This window comes from Anguilla anguilla, chromosome 3 (assembly GCF_013347855.1).
Source record: "Anguilla anguilla isolate fAngAng1 chromosome 3, fAngAng1.pri, whole genome shotgun sequence".
Lineage (NCBI taxonomy): Eukaryota > Metazoa > Chordata > Actinopteri > Anguilliformes > Anguillidae > Anguilla > Anguilla anguilla.
The window spans coordinates 32,621,509-32,645,905 of NC_049203.1; the positions used below are offsets into that span (position 1 = coordinate 32,621,509).

The 24,397-nt window shown below is 40.9% G+C and overlaps 1 protein-coding gene and 1 long non-coding RNA gene across 4 annotated transcripts in view; one reads left to right on the plus strand and one right to left on the minus strand.

The window, feature by feature from the left end:
- The window catches only part of metap1d (methionyl aminopeptidase type 1D (mitochondrial)), an 80,312-nt gene that overhangs the window by 31,192 nt on the left and 24,723 nt on the right, over positions 1-24,397 (plus strand). For both annotated transcript variants that reach the window (XM_035409180.1, XM_035409181.1), the window contains exons 2-4: positions 19,124-19,275; positions 20,525-20,674; positions 21,643-21,791. In XM_035409180.1, coding sequence (XP_035265071.1) covers positions 19,124-19,275; positions 20,525-20,674; positions 21,643-21,791 — 451 coding nt within the window. The remainder of the gene's footprint in view (positions 1-19,123; positions 19,276-20,524; positions 20,675-21,642; positions 21,792-24,397) is intronic.
- LOC118223069 overlaps positions 1-24,397 on the minus strand; it is a 69,008-nt gene that overhangs the window by 7,728 nt on the left and 36,883 nt on the right. For both annotated transcript variants that reach the window (XR_004764391.1, XR_004764390.1), the window contains exon 3: positions 9,785-9,938. This is a non-coding gene — a long non-coding RNA (uncharacterized LOC118223069). The remainder of the gene's footprint in view (positions 1-9,784; positions 9,939-24,397) is intronic.

Consider the following 24,397-nt stretch of genomic DNA (forward strand, 5'->3'; position numbering starts at 1 on the left):
CAAATGAGTTGGCAAGGGAAAAAAAGGGGTGTAGGGTTTCCAAAGGACCACCATGCCAGTCTTGTACTGCTACATTTTTTATCCCCATATTATAGCAGTCTTGGGGATTAACCTATGCATTTTAGTGTCAAAGATTGGGGGGGGGGGGGGGGGGGGGGCACAAAAGAACAAAGGAAGGAAGAAAATTGTTTTCTTTTTGCATTTTATTTTGTATTGTAATGGCCTATTTAATTTTTGGTATTTCCATGAAATTATATTGAACTGGTATTGAAAGTTGAATAGAAATAAATCAAATGTGTTGGGTAATATATCTTTTTTTTTATTTTAAAGAAACCTGTTTTTTATATGCTTATCTGAGCACTGCCATTTTGAACTTAAAAGAAATACTTAGTCTGTTTGATATACTTATTGAGTAACATTCTGTGAATCAGGAAGCAGAGGATATGTAGTTTATTTCACTTACCTGTGAATGTGATAGTGAACATGGATTTCCTATTTTATTGCACTTCAGTAACTGGCACACAGTGAATCTAAAAGGGGCATTCATTTATTTTTATACTTACCTGGTACTGAAATGCTATGAATAGTATTTACTTACAGTTTCTGGCACTTCCAATACTGTGAATAGTAATTATTGATTTATTAAAATACTTGCTTGATATTTTTAATACAGTGGATTTAAGGGGTGATTAAAGAGTTCATTGGATAGTTGTTTTGGCTTTCTAACAATTAATTAAGCCCAATAGGACGCTCAAAGACGGACTCGTTTCCAACGCGCTTTAAAGAATCCACAATATTTCCGGTATTACTTGATGGTGTGGTTGATTGAAGATCCAGGTCTTGACTTTGCAGAATGAATGAATGAGTGTGTGTGTGGGTACATGCCAGTATCAGGTGCGTATCATAAATGTTCGATTTCAGCTCAAAAAATAAACTCGACTTCAGTTCAAAAAGATTATTAAATCAAAACAATCAAAAAGGTCGCGTTAATACGTTTGCATTCGCGTCTCGGTTGCGGTTGAAAACATTTTCTTAGCGTCCTCGCTGCACGCACACCTGTGTCATTTAATTAGATGCCGTCGGGCAGTGATTGCGTCACTGACCACAACCTGGGATGCCTTGTAGTTTTTTATCCAACAAAAAAATATATACATATAAAATGGCTCCTACAATGGTGTTAAATTAAACATGCTGTTTCTCCCTGCCTTTTCTTCATAAATCTGCTTTCCTTAAGTCACTTTAGACCGACTCTAAAGTGGGTTTTTCTTCTGAGAGAATAACAACAAACTGATTACATCAAGAAATGTTTTTGCATTACCTGTCATAGACAAGAGTACAGATTTACCCCTCCTGATCTAATTTAGCTATTTTATCACTATTAACATGCATTCCCACACGTTTTTACATTTTTAAAAAAACTGTCGGAATAACACCTAATTCAGTAGATGTGGTCAACAGTTGTATCTTAACTTTGTGTGTGCAAAAGTAAGCAATTGTAGGTAGTTAATGCTTTAATTTGTGATCAGGTTCCAAACCCCAGGTTTGCTGTATAACTTTGCCTAAAAGTTGAGCAATCACTCCTGAATCACAGTGGGATAACACATTAATTGTTAATACCATTATGGTTAATTATGGTCCTTCCATATTTTTCTTTACCATTTTGGCATTGCGTTAGAACCCAGCTCATTGCTACCCATGCAGCTAGCCTATATATTTTTGTGTTTGAAGAGGACCTGCTTTTGTCACAGTTGTTATTTTAATTATATTAAAGTCATTTAGGGTAGCATTTAAGAATAATTTTCATTGCTGTTTCTTTTTGTTCATTGTTGAACATCAAAATGAATGGCTATTTAATGAAAGCCAGACATTTGGAAGTAATGTAGTATTATGAGAAAGTTTATACATTTTGTCACATGTAATTCACCATTTGGCTGTTCTCACCCATAAGCAGCTTCAAAGCGCACAGCCAGCATAGCCTGGAGATAAGAGAGAGCAGGAACTGAGGGGTGGCCATTATACAGCTTTATTTTAGTTAGCAGTTAGTTTGGCAACCTGTAAATAAGAAGTTTTATAACAGTTGGGAGTGGGCATCTGAGTCCTGCATCTAGGTCTGGCATTCTACATTTCATCTCTTTCTTTTTGAATATTTTTCTGTCTTTTGATTTCTGCATTTTGGATTACTTTGGGACAAATAAATTGTGGTTTGGTACCTTGTTTCATTCATTTTTTGTGTGACTGCTATGTCTGTAACCTTTCTTAATTATTTAATGGTAGTTGAACCTCGTCTTTGATTAGACATGAAAATTTGTTGCAGCTTAATACAAATATTAATTTTTATCTGCTTGTGAGTTATACATTTTGATAATGATTGAGCCAACAGTTTACCCTGCCTATCAATGATTTTGGCGATTTAATTGATCATTGATATCTTTGATAATAATTACCAATTTAAATCAAATAACTATATTTTACATGTTAGGTAAGTGATGTGTTTTAACTGTTGATGCACTTGTGAGTGCCGGACATCAAACGAGGGTGTTAACGGTTAAAACTTTTGGGTTTGGAAAATTCTATATATTTCAATTAATCCTCACCTTGCTGACAGTTTGTTTCTTTATGTTTATAGTAAATAGCTAGCAGTGTAACCGTGTAATACTGGTCTTTGGTTTTTCTGCATAATGTAAACAAACTGATTGGCTTTTTTGTTCATTGTATGCATTTAGAGTCAGCATTTTGTGAATTATATGCTAGCTGTTTATTTGTATAAAAACTGGGGAAATAAGCATACAATTGTAGGTTAATTGTGGGCTCATTTCTGAATGATAGACAAACTTCAAGGTCTTCTGAAGCTTGAATTCTATTTCAAGAGTGTAATGTGTTTGATCAATAGCAGGTAGTCATCAATACTAGGTTCAGTTTAAGTGATTGGCAGTGTAAGAATCCCCTCAGATAGCCTACATCAAAAGTAGAAGTATCTGAGTGCCGAAGGAACACATGTAGTCCTACTGGAACAGGATTCATTTAATGTTCTCTCAGTTATCTGACTCCAAAATAATAAAAACAATTTTTAGCCTATTTCCCTTGTGGCATAGAAACCATGATATTTGCATACATAAGAACTGATTTTAGCAATTCTGAAATGACAGATTTATAGTATTTTGCCAGAATTAAACCATGTATGTAGTTCCAGAGCAAGCGGCCAAAACCAGGCTGCGTTTTTAAAGCTAACTTCCTTGTCTTGTTGAGAGATGTTGCTCACTCACACCACTGTGCTTGGCTTCAGTGTAGGTGTTTCTGCCACCCATTTCAATGTAAGTCAATGGCAAAAATACGGTTAAAATACGAAGTCAGTAACTGTTTTCCACAAAAATAAAGTAATTGCAATAGATGTTTTTTCTTTGTCTAATGTCTCCCCATATGCCAATTTGTTAATTTATTGTGCTATTTGGACAAGCCGATAATATATTGTGAATGAATCTGGGACAGTTTGCGTCACTACCGAGTCACTGTATCACATGCACTTAGTGGATGACTGGACTTTATGTCCCTACCTCGCAGTCTCTGGTTCCAATTTGTGCAACATGGCAGTGCCTAAGAACTACACTTCCCGGGATTCAAAACCCTTTTCACCAAGCCCATGGAGAGTCAATGGGTGACATCATAGTGACTTTGTCCATATTTTTCTACAGTATATGGTCCAGAGAGTGACAAGCAGCATTCCTGAGCCAGAACAGAGGTGACAACTGTCAGGGATTATGTCAGGGAACTAATCTTGTAAGAATCCCGCAACTGTAACAATTCCCTCAGATACACCCAACAGCAAAAGACTGAGTGGCGAAGGAATGCATGTCTTATCCGGTGCTACTGGAATGGGATTAATTTAATGTTGTTTCTGTTATCTGACTCCAAAGTAATGTTTTAATCTGTCCTCTGTGCTAATAATTATATATAGAAGGAGACAGCAAATTTAGTCCAGTAGTGTGGCTTTATACGGATGACTGTCTATCCTGGTAGCCTCAGACATGCCACTGGCAATTGTGTATCTTGCGACGGCACTAGTGTATAGGTAAGTGACTACAGGTGGCAGATATTCTGAGTTATATGTGTATGTCAGGACCTTAAAACCGCTAGGTGTATAGTGGTTTGGAGTCAAATAGTAAAGCTAGGTTAAAATGAATGCAATTTATTGTACAATGTGTTCAATAATAGCAATATACAGTGTGCATAGCAAAATCTGTAGTGAGATGGCTATACGCTATATTGCACAGTAGGTTGTATTGATGAGTCTCCACAAACCATTCCACATTTCCCCATTAAAGAAAGACACAATCAGAAAAAAGGGCAATAAAATCAATGACTCTACCCTACAGCAGAGATTGAAAATTTCCAGTTCTATTCTTGTTATTTTTAGTAACAAGGGACATATGTTGGGAGTGCTGAAGATGTAAACAAGTCTTTCCTGTATCACAACTAAATACACCATAAAATTCAAATTCTAAACCTCAAGGAACGTGGACCTCAAGGAGCACATCAAGGCACAGGGTCCTGCAGATTCCTCCTGTACAACAACAGGAGGATTCGACCATACCTGACCACGCACTCCACCCAGGTACTCATCCAGGCTATGGTGACTTCCCATCTTGATTACTGCAACTCCCTCCTTCCAAGCCTGTCAGCATATGCCATACAGCCACTACAGATGATTCAGAATGCTGTTGCCCGACTTGTCTTCAACCTTCTGAAGTTTTCTCATGTCACACTGCTGAGGCCACTCCACTGGCTACAGGTTGCTGCCAGGATCCGGTTCCTGACCCTCGCCTACACTGCAGCCAACAGGACAGCCCCTGCCTACTTATAGGACATGATTCAATCCTACACGACAGCTCAACCACTCCGCTCTGCTGCAGCAGGGCGACTTGCACCCCCTGCCATCCGGGTGAATGGTACTTACTTGTCACTACCACGGAGTTTCTCCACCCTAGCTCCCTAGTGGAAGAACAAACTCCCTGTTCCTCTACAAACCATTCAGTCACTGCTCATCTTCCGCCGTGGTCTGAAAACGCATCTCTTCAGACTATACCTGGACTAACTATCGCCACTCTGCAGGGCACTCTCATTCTAGGATCACTTATATCACTAATATCCTTCCACGTTCCTCCTGTGGCACTTTCATGTGACACATGGACCTCCTGTACCACTTTCATATTGCATGTACCTCCATCCAGCACTTATATTGCACTTGATCATGATATTGTTGTCATGCCTTCTAGTTTGACTTAACATTACTCTCAGACCTAGCCTATGCTTACTGTGTGAACTGGACTTAATGTGTTCATGGCTATGAATAACTGTTACATAATGAGTATTGTACCTTATTGGACCTGCGTTTTGTAATTATTCCAGTGACCTTCGGTATGTACTTATTGTATGTCGCTTTGGATAAAATCGTCTGACAAATAAATGTAATGTAATATAATGTAAACTTGGTTTTGAATCTGCTTTGCAAAATGGCAAGATAAAACATTTCATATTTATGTTGCGCTTGTTTTTTTTAATGACTTTTTCTTTTATTTCAATGTCCCTGGTCCTGAATTTGCTTACTTTTTGCACAATGCTTGTCTCTATTATACATTGGAAATACACACAAAAGTAATAATTTGAAGTGCTGCAAAAAGAACTTCCTGGATCTAACATTCATCAAGGTTTACTGTAGCTCAGGGTTTGGGGACAGAGCATCAATCTTGTAAATTAACCATGTGCTGGAGGTAGAGAAGCACATACAAGCTCTGTGTTGTTTTATAATGAAAACAGACATCATTCCATAATTTGTGCGTGGTTGTCTGTGGCTCCAGTGAAAGCGTATGGCCACGGAGTGGGCAGAGCCAGGCCCAGGATAGTATCAAAGACATGAGGCAGGAAGGCATAGTAATCTTGTGAAGCTTTGGGTTGGTGCCAGGGCAATTTAAAGTGCATGTAATATATTTTCTTAATTTTCTCTTTTAGATTTAAGCTTGCATCTAAGTCTCACCATTACTGCTATAATGTGGAAATTAAGTCGATGTGTGGTGTAAGGAAGGAGTTGTTGAAGATCAAAGCTAGGGGATCACTATCACTATCAGGTCCTCACAAAGAGGAGCTGTTTGGAATGTAGACAAAATGAATGGATATTCTATGAGTTCCCAATTGCCATGGTTTTTATTATTGGTTGTAAGCTTAAACTTTGGTTTATAAGGGTAGTCTATTTAAAAATAAGGCTACAGTAAGTATATTTATAAATGACATTGTAAGCAACCTGCATTACTACATGTTCATATATCAGAGGTTAAACTGTAGGCTGAATCATGTGCCACTGAAGAGACCTACCATCTATATAATAGTTTAGCTATTGGTATATCTGCGGCAGATCATTTTTGCATAACCTGACACAATGCACTGGGTTGTACTGGCTGCTGAGATTTGGGCTAATCATTGTTTCAAAGCTTACATTTTGAGCACCAGTCCCACCCACACAAAATATTATTAACATATTGAGTTTGGCTGGTAACCGTTGCCTGTAGTTATCCCTTTAATTCAAAATTAATCTTCTGAATGATGTGAACATGGGGTTGAACACAGTAAGTACATCTTATTCCTTAGAGAGGTCATGCATCATGCTTTTGGTGTTTGGTCCCATTGTCAAAAAAAATTATAAAATAAGAATCTGACTTTTTTTTAATTAAAAATGCCATCAGAGGATCTATAGCCTACTTGAAGTTAAAAATGCAAAAAGCAGTTGAGTTCCCCAGTTTCTTGACCAGCTTAAAAGATTAGCTACTGTTAAGCATGGGAAAATCATTTGTATTTCTTTACAATCTATGTGATATTTACTGTAATATTAGAGAGGAATGTTGTTTAAGTCTGGTTCTTTGAATATCTCTGAAGCTTGCAGTGTTTCCCAGCTTATATGAAGCAAGTTAGTAAGTGAATAGGAATGCACCATGTGCAGCAAGGAGGCCCATTGAAAGTTGCCAGATGCTACGTGCTAATTAGGGCCAAGTATTCCCCTGGCATTGAGTGTGTGAGAACCCATAAATGTACTGCTGCCTGACCTGTCGTGTCTGAGTTGGGTGAAGCCCCGAGTGTTTATACTCCAAACACTGTTTGTTATTTGTTTTGTAATCCATAATGTTATGGCAGTGAAGGAGGGCATAACATTATGGGTTACATTTTTCAGGGCCCAGAATTTTCAGACAATGGTTTTGATCCTTAAACTAACAGCCCAAAAAAACAAAACCTGCAGTTCCATGCTTGTGTCTAACGAGTATGAGCTCTGACTAGACAGAGAACATTTTCATCATCTGTACATGGGTGTGGTCTCACCCAAGCTGAAGCATTCAGATTGTGCATCTACCTCTTGTCCTTAATGCCTGCGAGTAAGATGCTGCCCAAGGCCCCACAGTGATTGACTATCTTGATTAAAAGGAGTCTGGAGCCTCCAGGGCAGGACAAAACTCTCCTCCCTTCCTGAGCAGGAAGTTTCTTCAGGACATGCAGTTGGCGCGGCTACCGAGCGCTGCAATGGACAATTATGTGCAATTAAGTGTCCACTGGCTCCTGCTGACCATTACCACGGGGGCATATGTTTATATGAGCTGCTGTACTTTTGCGTCTTTCAAACTCACACCACTGAGGGGGAACTGACTGCATCTGCAACAGGTAGCACATGTCAGGGATGTGGGGAAATGGCAGTGGCTAAAACATACATTTCTGTACCCGACGTAGCAGACTGTACCTACAACATTTATATACAGTCCTGGTAGGAATTAGACTGTAGCTACAATATACATGTCAGCACTAATAAGAAACAGACTGTAGCTGTAATATACATTTTAACACAGAGAGGAAACAGAGTGTAGCTACAACATGCCTGTCAGCAGTGATTGTGCAGTGCAGGATGTGAAAGGGGTCCCCCCGGCTGTGCCCTCATGGTCCACCCTGTCCCGTCCAGTTCTCACAGCTGTAGAATGGCAAGCTGTGATGGTGCGGGGCACGGTCTGCCGTGACCTTGGCCCAGTGTGTTCAATGTTGTTATTATTCGTGAGCCGAGCCCTCCCCTGCACCCCCCCACCCCCACCCCCACCCCTGGCCTTCATGACCGAGAAAGCAGCAGGTCCCACTAGTGAGCAGCTGCATGGGGGGAGCTATTAACTGGCCCCCTGGTGATCTCCTCCCTGGGGAGGACCACTGCATGGGGGGGAAGGTGCTCAACAGTAGAGAATCATATGCCTGGACCATGCCCTATCCCTCTCACACAGTGCACGGCTGTGGTGAGCTTGTCAATAGATATGTGACAAATGGAGATAAGACTCCATTGCAGATACTTTCCATATAATTTCCCACCTGTTAGATTGTTTTGTTACGAGCATTAAGCTCCTGTGTATACTTTTGAGTACAACCTCCACAACTTATTTTGGGGGCTCAGAATGCGAAAATGTTTGACACTAGTTCTAGACGCAATGTTTACTCGGCACGTATTCCATCTGTTCTTCTGGGGTTGCTTGGAGGGTCAGCACAGGGCCTTCTCAACCATGCAAATAAGTTTGGAAATTGCGTCTGCCCTTTGACTGTCCCTGTAATTACACGCCTCTCGTAGTATTTTTCTTGGCAGCCGGAGTGGCTTTACCCAAGCAAGCTGTACGCCTGGGGTCCCGCCTCCACCGAGTGTGGTGGGCTACTGGTAACCACAAGTGCTCCTGTGAAGAAGGGGAGATGTTTTGGGGGTGACCCGCAGGCTGCTTCCCACTCTGAAGAGGTGATATTGAACCTGTGCCATATGGGAGTGACACATGAAAGCACACACAGTCTCCTCCACATGGAGAACAGTGTCATGTCTCAGCAGCGATTGCCCGCTAGCTATCACAGTGAGGTCCTTCCCCTGTCCATCTATGCGTGTAGATTGTGACCATGTCCATAACATCACAGAACTGCATGTAAGCAGTGTGTGGTTAATATATCCATCATGCTGTAAACTCTCTGGTTTAGCCATATTAGGAAATTGGTACGTGCAAGCATTGCCGTTGATCATGGAACTGTTTTACATGAATTTGTTTTTATTATGAAATTGGCAGTATATTTATTTATTTATAATTAATCCACGTCTAGCCTATGTGTAATGCTGACTGTCCGTAACACTTACAATGTTATGATGTCACAGAAAAGTGAAAAATCTAACATTTTTAGCTTGAAAATAAATGTACCAAATTTTAAGCTGCATCTTCTGCCGTAACATTTGTGGGTCAAGTGAGATTACCATAGAAACATTGGAGACTCCACAAAGGGAACATTTTTAACTTCCTCTCCCTGTCTTCATGTTGTACCCCAGATCCTTTTCACATTGCCCTTAGGGTGTTAACAGCCCTTTCCTTGAAAAAAAAAAAAATCTCAGGAGCATGGTGAACATTTAAACCACTCTCTGATTTTCTTTTTTGAGAGGAAACTTCCCAAAAATTAGTTACAATGACCAAATTCGGTTTTTTTCCATAAAAGAACATTGTAGAGGAATTAGCTTATTGTATTTCCTTACATGGCATACAGTGTTGTGGCTACTGAGCCACTAAGAGACTGATTTTATTTTTAAATTGTATGATTAGTTTATGCAGGGTTAAGCTGGTTATTGATGATCAGTGAGTGAGCAAATGAGGGGCAGGAGCTCCAAAGCGGAGGAACCAGGGGGTGGGTGGGGGGATGGGGTGGGGTGGGGGCAGCGTGCAGCAGCTGTGTAATCAGGGCCTTGCTCTAACCCTACCTGGGTGGAAGGCCATCCCCGCACATCACGCCGACCCGTCACTTGCCGAGCAGGGGCAGCCTGATGAAGTGCCGGATTGCGTGCAACCTTCTCTGAATGCTTACCACATTTTTATTTTATCGAGGACACAGGTGCCCATGAGCAGTCATGAATCCTGAAGAAAGGAGAGAGGGATTGTGTTACATTTGCTTTTAAATTATGAACAATGCACTTTTTCTGTGGCTTTTGTGGATTTACATTGCATTGTCCTATATTTGATTGCATTCTACTACACTTGTCTTATATTATACACAATATTAGATGTTATTGTGAAAATGACAATAAAATCTGTTTTTGGCCTCTTCAGTCAGCGGCTGCTGCTCATTGAAAAGCATGTGGGTTCGCAGTGGAGGTGGTGATGTGTGGATATATACACAGTCTCCCCTCCCCCTGCTGTTCTGGGCACTGTGAACACTCAGCTCCACATTGGGCCTCCTCAGAGTGGGGCTAAAAGCAGACCCCAGAGTGGAGCCCCCCGCTGCTGTTTCCCCTCAGGCTCTGATTGGACTGTGATGAGGTGATGAAAGGAGGGAGTGGGGATAGGGGGGTGCGATAGGGTTAAGCAGTCATTTGGAGGAGGCCTGCTCTGTGTCCAGCCTGTTTGCTCCTGCGGCATTCTACTGTTAAGCAGCCTCTGCTGGGCTCTGTTCGCTGCCTCATTCACCCAGCAAGTTCATCGGGGCTGTGCCGCTCCCCCTCTGAGACCACTCCCCCTCACAGACCGCTCCCCTTCACAGAATACTCCCCCTCACAGACCTCTCCCCCTCACAGACCGCTCCCCCTCACAGACCTCTCCCCCTCACAGATCTCTCCCTCTCACAGACCTCTCCCCCTCACAGACCGCTGCCCTTCACAGACCGCTCCCCCTCACAGACCGCTCCCCCTCACAGACCTCTCCCCCTCACAGATCTCTCCCCCTCACAGACCTCTCCCCCTCACAGATCGCTCCCTCTCACAGACCGCTCCCCCTCACAGACCGCTCCCCCTCACAGATCTCTCCCTCTCACAGACCGCTCCCCCTCACAGATCTCTCCCTCTCACAGACCGCTCCCCCTCACAGACCGCTCCCCCTCACAGACCGCTGCCCTTCACAGACCGCTCCCCACATCCTCTTGCCTGATTACCGCTAATGTCACTCACTGGCCTCCCACTGCCTTCCACTGCAGTTCTTACTGCATCCTTCTCTTTCTCCAGCTGGGTCTCATTTAAACAAGCCGCAGGAAGAAAGAAGGGTTTTTCACGTAGCCCCTGCAGTGCTGAGCTGCACATACAAACTAACTACTTTCCTACACCAAACACCTGGAATATAGCCTACTGAAGTTCCAAAATAAAAAAAAAGGAATCTGTAGTGTGAAGCCACTATAAACTAGAGACATGCCGATCACCTGATGAATAATTCCTGTTTATTAATAAATAAATATTTTGTTCAATTTTTTTATTAATTTGAATCCCCATGTTTTTAACCCCCAATTTGGAATGCCCCATGGCTGTAAGGTCATCCCCCTTGCTGCAGCATCTTCTGATTTTGGTGAATGTAGACTAGCACCTTCCAAATGCTTATTTAATATTTTTTTAGTGTATTTAAAACAAAAATGGAAGTATTTAATTAATTTAATTTCTTATCACAATTTTAGATCCTACAACCATGTGATGATATATGAAATTTATGAAATACTTATAAAATATATTAAACACTACCATTTTAGTTTTTGTTTTTAATTACACTAAAGAAAGTCTCCAGACTTCTGTTTAACCTTATTATATGTCAAAGTTTCCTCTGGATAAAGATTTATTATTATTATTATTATTATTATTATTATTATTAATGATTAAAAATAAGACAATTAATTGGTCTTTATTATTTCTTTAAATCTATAATGTACTATAGATATTTAACGGTATATGGACATGCTACATCATCATACAGTGCACAGATAAGTGTATTCAAGCCTGGCATGAAAAGCACATAATTTTCTAATGCAACACACACACATGAATACACAATGTGCTAACAGTAATTCCCTCGTATTCAGTTATGAACACACAAATGCATTTTGTACACACCCACTTGACTCCAGACTGTTAAAGTCATGGTTATTTTGGTCAAAATGAACGGCATAATCTTTGGTTCAGTAAAGAGTAATTTGTGACCAATGGGATTGTTTTGCAGGGTATATTCTTTTTGTTCAGGGCAATATGTCAGTATATAATATAATGTATTTAATTTTGTTTCCCACATTTCACTTTGTAGTTTTAGATTTAAAGCTTTTGCCCTCTCCGACTAATTAATATTGCTGCAAAACTGGCAGGCACCAGTACCATGTGATGTGAAAATTTAATTGGCTGAACAGTTTGCTGTGTTGCTGAGTGAGGATTTTGTGTTTGATCATGATTGTCAGTTCACTCTGATAAAACAGTCCCCTCTAAAAGTGTCCAAATCCTTGATGATGCACAATAAGAAAATAAATAATTTAAAGTTTGTGCTTCCTGTCATTGGGAACCCAGTTCTTGTCCAAAATGTCTTGGTATTTGCTGATTAATTTCACTGACCTTAACAAGGGCTGCAGGACCAGTAGATGTGAAACAACCCCATAACATCAAAGATCTACCACGTTGTTTCTGGTGTGACCTTTCCAACACTTTACAGTTTTTCTTCTTTAGATGCAAAACACCCTGCTAGTGAGCATGGCCAGAAAAGTGCAATTTTGGCCTCATCTGAAGAAAACATCTGGTTCCAATTGAAGTTCCAGGGTTTAGCAAACTCCAGACGCTTAATTTTGTTGATTTCCCTCAACAGAGGTTCTTCCCTTCCAAAAAGCCTTTTGGTATGGAAGTGTTGTTTGATTGTAGATATAGAGACTGTGTCCCCAAGATGCTACCAATTTTGTGGATTTTTCTTTGCCTCCTTCACCATCTGCTTCTGTGCATGGACACAAGATGGACTTGCATTCTTTACCAAGCAGGTTTGCCACTGTTCCAGTGGTTTTAAACTTAATAATTATAAAACCTAATAGTGGTATTTGTTTTTTTATTTGCTTTTGACCATCACCTAACCTGTGGAGGTTAACAAAGCTTTTCCTTTTTTCTTCTGTGAGTTCTTTGCCTTTCCCCATAGTGAAGGATGACACATGGATTTTACATGTTTTGCCTTATTTTTATACCCCAGTGAAACAGGAAAACATGGGAGGTCACAAGACAGTTTCCCATGACTGAGGTGTACTTAGAAAGCAGTGTGTAGTGCAGATTTATTTTTGCTGTATTTAATTTAAAACAATTATTATCTGCAACATGTATCACGCAGTCTGTAGGGCGGTTGCCTCTTGAGTCTTGAGGTGCCCCCCCTGAGCTGGGTGGTTTGATCCCTACTATGATCATCCCTTCCCTATTTGTTACCCACTCTGCTTTATACAATTCTTTATACGATTTCTGAATGAAGCCAAAAAAAAGATAAAAATACGAAAGAAGGATGGACCCATGTTTTCTTATTATAAAATAATAGAGCTTTTTTGCTCTCATTGCATATTGTTATTAAATGTTTGAATTTTGTTTTTTATTACCTTTGTTGTTTATTTTTATAGCCTTTTTGCTTATCTTTATCATAATTCATTGTCAATACTTTTGGAAGGTACTGTATGCTCATGAGAACACATTTCCAAAACTACATTGCAAGGGATGCAAGTAAAATACTGAACAAACCGTATAAAAGTCTGTATCTTTAGGGATATCCCTCAGATTAAGTACACACCATTCATAATTCTGACACACACAGCCTGTAGCATTTTCACAGATGTTCATTGCCTTGATTTTGCTCCCTAACGGTGAAGCCACACTATACACGGCGACGGCAGCATGGCGCCACGCCGCGTCCGTCGACTGCTTGTGGGCGTGTCACCTATTTTTGACAGACAGTTGTGTTCGTTAAATTTTGACCGGGTTTAATGTTGTGTTTCATATTCATTGTCCTGTCTGAATAAAAATCATTTTTGCAGTAACCTAGATCTGAAAGATGTTAGTCATCTGCCCAGCTAGGCTGTCTAATGTCTAGCTAGTGAATAACAACCAACAACAAAAACATTGTCTGGCTAATTAGCCAGCTAATGCCTTCGAAGTTATATCTGATTAGCTAGCTGTTGGGTGGTAGAAACGAACAACTAGCAACTAATACATTTGTTATTGTTGGTTGTTACTCACTAGCTAGACATTAGACAGCCTAGCTAGGCAGCTTATTAACATTTTTCAGAGCTAGGTTACTGCAAAAATGATTTTTATTCAGACTGGACAGTGATAACTAATAGTAACGGCGATAACTACATAGCAGAGCCACCAACAATTTCAGAGACTTTTCTCCACGCTGCATTCCTCTGTAGGAGTCTCTGTAAGTGTAGGGTAGGTGTCTCTGTAGGAGATTTTATTAAGTTGGGAAACGCGATACGGCAATTACAAGTTATGTCCTCCATTGTGGAATGATAGAATGTAGAACTCAGAGAAAAATAGGGACAATGTACTTGACGGATCATTAGATCAAATCATATTGGTTACCGCGACGCGGCGAGGGGGTCAAAGCTGAACTTTGGCCATCTCCCCCACAGCCTTGCCACCTCTCACCGCGCCACCGGCAATCCCAACATGCCTTGCGAGGTCGCGTATAGTGTGGCTTCACCGTAAGATGGATTTACACACTGTCTTTACCCACACATACGCACGTGCACACACAAGCACGCACACACACTCACACACACACGCACACACACAAACGCACGCATACACACACATGCACAGTCCATTTAAACCTGTTTGCTTTCCTTTGGCACTGCTTCATGCAAATGTTCTGCAGTTGTCTATAAAAGAGGGTGTTGAAATGCTTCGTAGTGCTGACAGCTGGACTTGATATGCATGAAAGCCATCATATCGAAGAGCGGAAAATTGCCATTGTCCAGGCAGTAATCTAGTGCTCATGGGTCAGGGATGGTATTTCATCTGTAATAATGCACAAAATGTGTATATATATTTTTTTGGTCATTGTTTTTTTCATTTTTGTAAAAAAATGAATTTTGTAAGCAGTTGTGTAAATAACCATAAAAACTGTATTGAAAAGGCCAAAACACTGTCCCTGTATAACCAGGGCAAAAAGGCACAGAGACTTGAATTGGTTCTGTCTGGTGCATGTACCTGAACATGTTCACTGTAGTTCTGTCTGGTGCATATACCTGAACATGTTCACTGTAGTTGCATCTGGTGCGTGTACATGAACATGTTCACTGTAGTTCTGTCTGGTGAAAGAGCAGGTACCTGAACATGCTCACTGTAGTTCTGTCTGGTGAAAGAGAAAGTACCTGAACATGCTCACTGAGTTGCTGTCTGGTGAAAGAGCAGGTACCTGAACATGCTCACTGTAGTTCAGTCTGGTGAAAGAGCTGGTACCTGAACAAGCTCACTGTTGTGATGTCTGGTGAAAGAGTTGATACCTGAACATGCTCACTGAGGTGCTGTCTAGTGAAAGAGCAAATACCTAAACATGCTTACTGAGGTGCTGTCTGATGAAAGAACAGGTACCTGAACATGCTCACTGTCTAGTGAAAGAGCCAGTACCTGAACATGCTCACTGTAGTTCTGTCTGGTGAAAAAGCTGGTACCTAAACATGCTCACTGTAGTTCTGTCTGGTGAAAGTGCAGGTACCTGAACATGCTCACAATAGTTCAGTCTGGTGAAAAAGCAAGTACCTGAACATGCTCACTGTAGTTTTGTCTGGTACATGTACCTGAACATGTTCACTGTAGTTCTGTCTGGTGAAAAAGCCAGTACCTGAACATGCTCACAATAGTCCTGTCTGGTGAAAAAGCAAGTACGTGAACATGCTCACTGTAGTTTTGTCTGGTACATGTACCTGAACATGTTCACTGTAGTTGCATCTGGTGCGTGTACATGAACATGTTCACTGTAGTTCTGTCTGGTGAAAGAGCAGGTACCTGAACATGCTCACTGTAGTTCTGTCTGGTGAAAGAGCAAGTACCTGAACATGCTCACTGAGTTGCTGTCTGGTGAAAGAGCAGGTACCTGAACATGCTCACTGTAGTTCAGTCTGGTGAAAGAGCTGGTACCTGAACAAGCTCACTGTTGTGATGTCTGGTGAAAGAGTTGATACCTGAACATGCTCACTGAGGTGCTGTCTAGTGAAAGAGCAAATACCTAAACATGCTTACTGAGGTGCTGTCTGATGAAAGAACAGGTACCTGAACATGCTCACTGTCTAGTGAAAGAGCCAGTACCTGAACATGCTCACTGTAGTTCTGTCTGGTGAAAAAGCTGGTACCTAAACATGCTCACTGTAGTTCTGTCTGGTGAAAGTGCAGGTACCTGAACATGCTCACAATAGTTCAGTCTGGTGAAAAAGCAAGTACCTGAACATGCTCACTGTAGTTTTGTCTGGTACATGTACCTGAACATGTTCACTGTAGTTCTGTCTGGTGAAAAAGCCAGTACCTGAACATGCTCACAATAGTCCTGTCTGGTGAAAAAGCAAGTACGTGAACATGCTCACTGTAGTTTTGTCTGGTACATGTACCTGAACATGTTCACTGTAGTTCTGTCTGGTAAAAAAGCTGGTACCTGAACATGCTCACCGTAGTGCTGTCTGGTGAAAGAGCCAGTACCTGAACATGCTCACAATAGTTCTGTCTGGTGAAAGAGCATGGACCTGAACATGCTCACTGTAGTTTTGTCTGATGCATGTACCTGAACATGTTCACTGTATTTCAGTCTGGTGAAAAAGCAAGTACCTGAACATGCTCAGTGTAGTTTTGTCTTGTACATGTACCTGAACATGCTCACTGTAGTTTTGTCTGGTGAAAGAGCTGGTAGCTGAACTTGCTCACTGACGTGCTGTCTGGTGAAAGAGCAGGTACTTGAACATGCTCACTGTAGTTTTGTCTGGTGATAGAGCTGGTACCTGAAGATGCTCACTGTAGTTCTGTCTGGTGAAAGAGCTGGTAGCTGAACTTGCTCACTGACGTGCTGTCTGGTGAAAGAGCAGGTACTTGAACATGCTCACTGTAGTTTTGTCTGGTGATAGAGCTGGTACCTGAACATGCTCACTGTAGTCTTGTCTGGTGAAAGAGACGGTACCAGAACATGCTCACTGCAGTTCTGACTGGTGAAAGAGCATGGACCTGAACATGCTCACTGTAGTTTTGTCTGGTCAAAACAGACGGTACCAGAACATGCTCACTGCAGTCCTGTCTGGTTTAAGAGCAAGTACCTGAACCTGCTCACTGAAGTGCTGTCTGGTGAAAGAGCAGGTACCTGTACATGCTCGCTGTAGTTCTGTCTGGTTATAGAGACGGTACCAGAACACGCTCACTGCAGTTCTGTCTGGTGATAGAGCAAGTACCTGAACATGCTTACTGTAGTTCTGTTTGTTAAAAGTTCAGGTACCTGATCATGCTCGCTGTTGTTCTGTCTGGTGAAAGAACAGGTACCTGAACACGCTCACTGTAGTTTTGTCTGGTGAAAGAGACGGTACCTGAACATGCTCACCGTAGTGCTGTCTGGTGAAAGAGCAGGTACCTGAACATGCTCACTGTTGCTTTGTCTGATACATGTACCTGAACATGTTCACTGTAGTTCTGTCTGGTGAAAGAGCATGTGCCTGGGCATGCTCACTGTAGTTCTGTCTGGTGAACGAGCAAGTACCTGAACATGGTACTTGAACATGCTCACTGTAATTATGTCTGATGAAAGAGCCAGTATCTGATCATGTTCACTGTAATTCTGTCTGGTGAAAGAGCAGGTACCTGAACATGCTCACTGTAGTTTTGTCTGGTGAAAGAGCAGGTACCTGAACATGCTCACTGTAGTTTTGTCTGGTGAAAGAGCAGGTACTTGAACATGCTCACTGTAATTATGTTTGGTGAAAGAGCCAATACCTGATCATGTTCACTGTAATTCTGTCTGGTGAAAGAGCTGGTACCTGAACATGCTCACTGTAGTTTTGTCTGGTGAAAGAACATGGACCTGAACATGCTCACTGTAGTTTTGTCTGCTGAAAGAGCTGGTCCCTAAACATGCTCTCTGTAACTATTCCAATACTCAATTGGCATGTCTTTGACCATCTTTGGGGAAGTGTCTTACTTTTTTTTTGCTTCTACATCTCATACACTAGGGTCGGCATCATGGATTAAATATGTCATGCAAAATATCAAAGTACCTTTAACTTTCTTTAAAATCTTAATGAATTTAATTACATATTATATTTAATATAGGGTAGCTATATTTAACCAGGGTAGTTTTGTAATGTGGCTCTTTCATAAAAATGTTTTTGTCACTGTGGCTCCTGCACTGGCCACTGCTTTAGATTGCATTTTGGTGCCATAAGAGAAAGCGATGTGATTTGGAAATAAAAGATGGCTTTAATCATGAGAATTTAAAGGAACTTGTCTTCGTACCATATTCAAGAATTGTACAGGAGAAATGTGAACCAAAGCACATACAATCTTTGTCATGCACATGAACATTGTATTTGATATGCCGGATCTGAGAACATCACAATATGCACAATGTCCTTAAAATCACAAAATTTTATCGGTACATTGTGTATGAAAGGTAGGCTATATTGTACCGTCCCTATCATACACTCACACACATTTCACACTGACACTTTCACCCTATGTGAGCAGGCAAGCATTTGACAAGTTTTGACTGAGGCAAAACACAGCTTTACTGCAGACCAAGACTGAGAATTCATGGTTGAAATTTCAGTGTGAAAAAAACGTGCCATATCTTGCATGAACCAGTGACAGGCATCAGAGCTTCCACTCCTGCGGAATCTGTCCAAAGTCAAAAGGGCAAGCATGTTGCAGCCAGACAATAAGGTGAGCAAGCATTATATGCCAAAGGCATGAAAGGAAAATATAATTCAAATTTCAAATGGGGAAAATACGTTGGATAATGACTGCTTCTTCACAGAATGCTGATGATTGAAATTAGGGAAGTTGTGTCAAACAAATTATTTTTGTAGCCATGTTCCAGGGGTTAAAAATGTGCAGTCTTGCCCAAGCCCAGGGTCAGAATCACCAAAGACATATAGGCTTTCTTTTGACAAACGCAAATGTGAATACAGGTTTAGCTCTGGGGTGAGTCAGCTATTCACCTGTGATTGATTCCCTTGGGGTTGAATGGCCTAATGCAAAACATCTGATATGTAAAGTAGGCTGCGTGGGCCTGGGGTCAGTTGGTAAGAACACCATCTTTGTTAACGGACGTATGAACGCTAGTGTCCCTCCTTCCTGTCATTTGTGCTGCAGGTTGTGCTGCGCTGCTCCAGACAGGCGGCAGGGCGCGCCCAACCTGGGCAGGCTACGTTGAGCCGTGCCGCTCTTTCTTCTGGAGGAAGTGGCAAAGGTCCCATAGCATAGTGCGGCCAGCTGTGGTGTGCCCCGCCTATGCCATTCCCAAGGTGAATATCCACTGTGGCCTCCTGTGTTCCTTCCATTACCGTGATGTGTTACCACATTTAGATTTAAATGGGTACAGATCAGCACCTGTGAACTGAAGGGGTGAGATGGGAACAGCTTTCAGGCTTTATTAAGTTAACATGGCTGATTGGAATCTTAAGATTACAAAAACCCCTGAAAGTCTTAAGCTGGGAGTATACTTCCTGCAGAAACTAACTTTGGCTAATTTGCGCAAACTAAATTGCGTAAAATTGACGCATTTGTGGAGAATACGAAACATTGACATCTGCACTGACTTCAGCCATCGCAGTGTGCACATCCCTGATGGCCAAACTAACCGAGATGTTACCACACTGACATAAATGTGGAAGTTGCTTGCAATTGCCATTAAATATCACTTGGGTGACTGTATTGCCTGCATCCCGTCTCCTTTTGTTATTAACTGGACAAACATGCCATCTTCTCTTTGTTCCTTTCTGTTTTGCAGTGCTAAATAAACTACAGCGACTTTAAAATAATAACTGTCCATCTGTCAAGCTTGGTGCGACAAATGTTGTCACTTTCTTGTTTCCTGTGGTTATCACACACGCAGGATCTGAATGGAATGTGACTAAATGAATGGTTCAAAACTAAAATGAGCATACACAAGTTTGTATGACGCACCGTCATTGGCTGTGGTTCGATTTCGGCTGAGTTCACCTTCTAATCAAGTAAACTCCCAGTTTTAGTCATTTCAGTTAAAGCAATATGTTTGGAAAAACAAATCTCTGCTGCGTCAAGCATAAAATATTGGTAAATGTGACTTGAAGTTGACATTTGACTGAACATACCTCAAAGGTTATGGTGCTGAAACTGAGATTGGAAGTGAATGTGTGGATATATGGTTTAACCGCATGTGTGTAACACTTCAGGTCCCAGTAATATATTTGAATGTTTGATCTTTGATTAAAAATTGTTTCTTCCCATGTTCAGTTGTAGTGGAAATTTTTGCATGGCACACCTGGTAAACTCTGATGGCACACCAGTTGAAAAACACTGCTTTAGAGTAACTGTGAGCTAAACTAACAATGTGAGAAGAGCTCGGACTGAGGAAAGGTTCACGGAGCAGGGGGTTGTTGCTGGTTCTAAAAACTCAGAGATGGACTTGGAGAGGAAGAGTGAGAACTCTGCAACACTAAATTACCCCATTGTCATGCCAGACTCTGGTCTCATCTTCACGTAGGATCTCTGTTCCTTGTTTTCTCCCCTCAGCACATAATGAGGCCAGACTATGTGACGACAGGCGTCGTGCCAGACTGGGCAGACTACATAGAAATTAAAGATGAAGATCAGATTCAGGGTTTGCGGAGAGCCTGTCAGCTGGCGCGCCACATCCTGCTGCTGGCTGGGAGGAGCCTGAAGGTACAGACACTCAGCATGGAGGCGTAGCGTTGTGTGTGTCTGTGTGTGTGTGTGTGTGTGTGTGTGCGTGCATGTCTGTGTGTGTGTGTGTGCGTGTATATGTGTGGACATGTATTACTATATTTGTGAGAACCAAATGTTTCCACAAGGATAGAAAGATGAGGAAAATTACGCAAGGTGGGGACCTTTTGCTCGTCCCCACAAGTTCAAGAGCTGTTTTAGGGTTAGGACTCAGGGTTAGGGTTACAATTAGGTTAAGGTTAGGGTTAAGGTTAGGCATGTAGTGGTTGGGGTTAGGGTTAGGGTTAGAGGTTACGGAATGAACGTAGTCAGTGGGAAGTCCTCACAAGTATAGCAATAAATTATTGTGTGTGTGTGTATATGTGTGTATGCGTGCATGTCTGTGTGTGTGCGCATGTGCGTGTGTATGTGTGTGCGTGCATGTGCATCAGTGTTCAGGTTGGTGTGTGCTTGCATGTCTGTTTACATACGTGTAGGTGTATGTTCCGTGAGATCTCTCATGCAGTTGGACCCTAGTTTGCAGAATGTATATGAAATTTCCAGTGTCATGCAGGCTACATGTAATCCTTACAGTTTGTTGCCAGAGGATACAGTTTTTAGAACATGCCTGTAATTTTAGCAATTTACTAATGTAATCTTGCATGGACATGAAGATGATGATATACTGATGAGATTAAATCACAAATGCAGGATGTGAACTCTCACATGAATGGGATATTTTGCATGTGATCAACTGCATACATGTGCACAAACGTGGTAATATGCATGCTGTATCGCACTTCCACTCCATATATAATCCTTTTAAAAATAAAAGGCTCTTTAGCATGATGTGCAGAGCATTCTTTAGCTGGCCACAGGTGGTGGTAGATTACCCCCTTGTACTGAAACTGCATCAGAAGAAACTTTGAGTGACGTGAAACTTTCTTGGCCCTCTTCTGTCCCTCCAGGTTGGCATGACGACTGATGAAATAGACTTTATTGTTCATCAAGAGGCAATCAGACATAATGCCTACCCCTCTCCCCTGCGCTATGGAGGCTTTCCAAAATCAGTCTGCACCTCCGTGAACAATGTGGTGTGTCATGGTATACCTGACAGGTATTCACGTCTCTTGGGGTCCTGGGTTCAGAAACCCCTACAACGATTAAAGCAGTGCTCCTGAGAACTCCAAAACATTAACAGCAACGGCTAGCAGTAGGCTTAAGGGAAGATCAGTTTCATCCAAATAGAACAATCCCAGGATAAAAAACAGAGCAGGAGAACACACAGAGCTTTGTGCTTTATTAATATACAGATGGCAGTGATTTTGCCCACTTGGTTATAAATAGGGAGGGCTTCTGTGAGATTTCTGTTTCACTCCAGATTTGTAGGGATATTGTCTTGTTGCTTATTTATTTGGGAGGTATCTTGATTGAAACATCATGTGTGTCTTTAAATATTAAATATAAATATTAAGTACATCACAGCAAAAACAAAGAACCAAATTGTTTCCTCTGATAGCATGCATTGTGAAAATGCATAATGTCAAGCTTAAAGCAGTTCTATCCCAGTTGTATTTTGTATTTTTATATCAGGTATATTCAGGTAATCCATTAGCTCTACAAACCTCCATCTTGTTTACATGTTTGCATATTTGTGTCTATATTGTGAAAAACTATTGTATAGCTTAAATAGATAAAATTCCAAGCACATTTCCAGTGAATATTTTGTTTCTTTAATTACTGTCGATGGTACAGTTGTCATGCTGGACTTTAGCTTATACATTTCATTTTTGACCAAAGTGCACTGTACCAGGATGAAGAGAATTCAGTGGCATAAAATAAGAAACATAGACATGCATTAGACATGCATGTTAGGTGCGTTCCTGCAGTTGCCCTTGACCAAGGCACTGGCCTCAGAACTGGAGTTGGTCCCCGGGCACTGCACTGTGGCTGCCCACTGCTCCTAAGTAACTAGGATGGGTCGAATGCAGAGGACAAATTACCCCACGGGGTTCAATAAAAGTATATCTTAATGAATTATATAAATAATGAAGATTTTCATGTTAAAAATCTATATTTTGGTTTAAATCAACTATTTTATTGTGCTGGCATATAACAGCAGAGAGAATCTAAAACTGAAAAATGCAAATAAGCATTGACAGAAGTAGCAGGCTTTCTGCTTTGATTATCTGATAAAATGCAGCATACAGACCATCAAAAGTGAATAAATATGCCTTTATGATATAAATAATGTGTGTGTATATATATATATATATATATATATATATATACTGTATTTATAATCTTTTTTAATTCTCTTGCTCAACTGCTGGGGTTGCTGCTCTTTTGCTTGTGTCTGATACACGGAAGGAGTCTGGTGGTGTTTGGAAAAGTTTGTTAAAGGATCATATTGTGCTTTCATGTGTGTATTTGATATTAGTTTGAGTTAAAAATAAAAATAAAAAAACGCCATAAGTACGGTATGATGGTTTTGCTCCTAAGGTGAAAATCGTTGTTCCCAATAGGGGACTGGGGGAGTATTCTACTTTTTTCCTTTGTTAACCACTCCGCTAGCAAACTATATTTTTATCACCTACTTGCTGACCGGTGGTTTTTTGTGGTTTTTCCATCCCTCAGGAGCAAAATATAATTGTAGTTAGATAGTTTGCCCTTATTGTTATGTGCTAACATTAGCTGTAGTTTATTATAATCCAGCTTGCCAGGTTAAAATTAACTGTGGCAATTTCTTATGACAACAAATTATTTTCCACCACGTAAGTAATTCAGTTCATGTAAACCTAACGTCGATACACACTCCTCTCTTCAGCGTCTAGCAGCGATTATAGCCTAACTATCGAGATTCTAAGGAACTGGAGATAAAACTTTTTTGTACTCCACGTAGATCATAAACCCTTGAATATAAAAACGACTCATTGAAATCGGTTGAGAAATGTAAACGTCATAGTGCTTTTTATCCAGAAAAACCGCAGATCCCCCGTTTACTTCTATTTGTTTTCAGGCCAGTCTTGCCTAGTCCAATATGACGGCGATGTTGACGTATCGCAGCAATGGGCCGAAGCAGACAATGCGGCGTCTATGTATATATGTCTATGGTCGCTCCCCATTCTGTTTTGTTTTTGTTATGTTATGTTATAATGTTTCGTTGGCTGACGATATGGATGAGGATTATGTGTATTTTGGTCTGTTTTTGGTTTTTCTTTTTAGTGTATCCTCCACTGACCATCACTGTTGCATGCATCACACAAACTATTACACTACTAACTAACGCTTACATTACAGTGTGAAATATCCACATTATATAATACCACTAACCTATTTAAAGATACTAAATTTCAAAAATAACGTATATAACTGAAGTATTTTGAGCAGTAATACTTACATAGCAATGAATGAAATCTTATCTATGTTCTGTAGATGGAGACAGAGACAGTAAATAAATGATACTGTTCTATTCGCTTCTGTTTTGCTCCAGAAAACAATGTCAGCTATAGGTCTATCAGCAAACATATGGCTTAGCTATGCTCAGAAGTCCGCAATAATAATAGTATTTTCCAAGAATTTACGAAAAATCGTTGGCAACCTTTTGTTAGCAGCCTCTTTGTTTTACTGCTACCACAGAGTGAATGCATAATTGAATGCGATGATAAGAAAATTTTCGGTTACACTGACCTATAAAACGCTATTCCAAAAGCAAAATTAGAC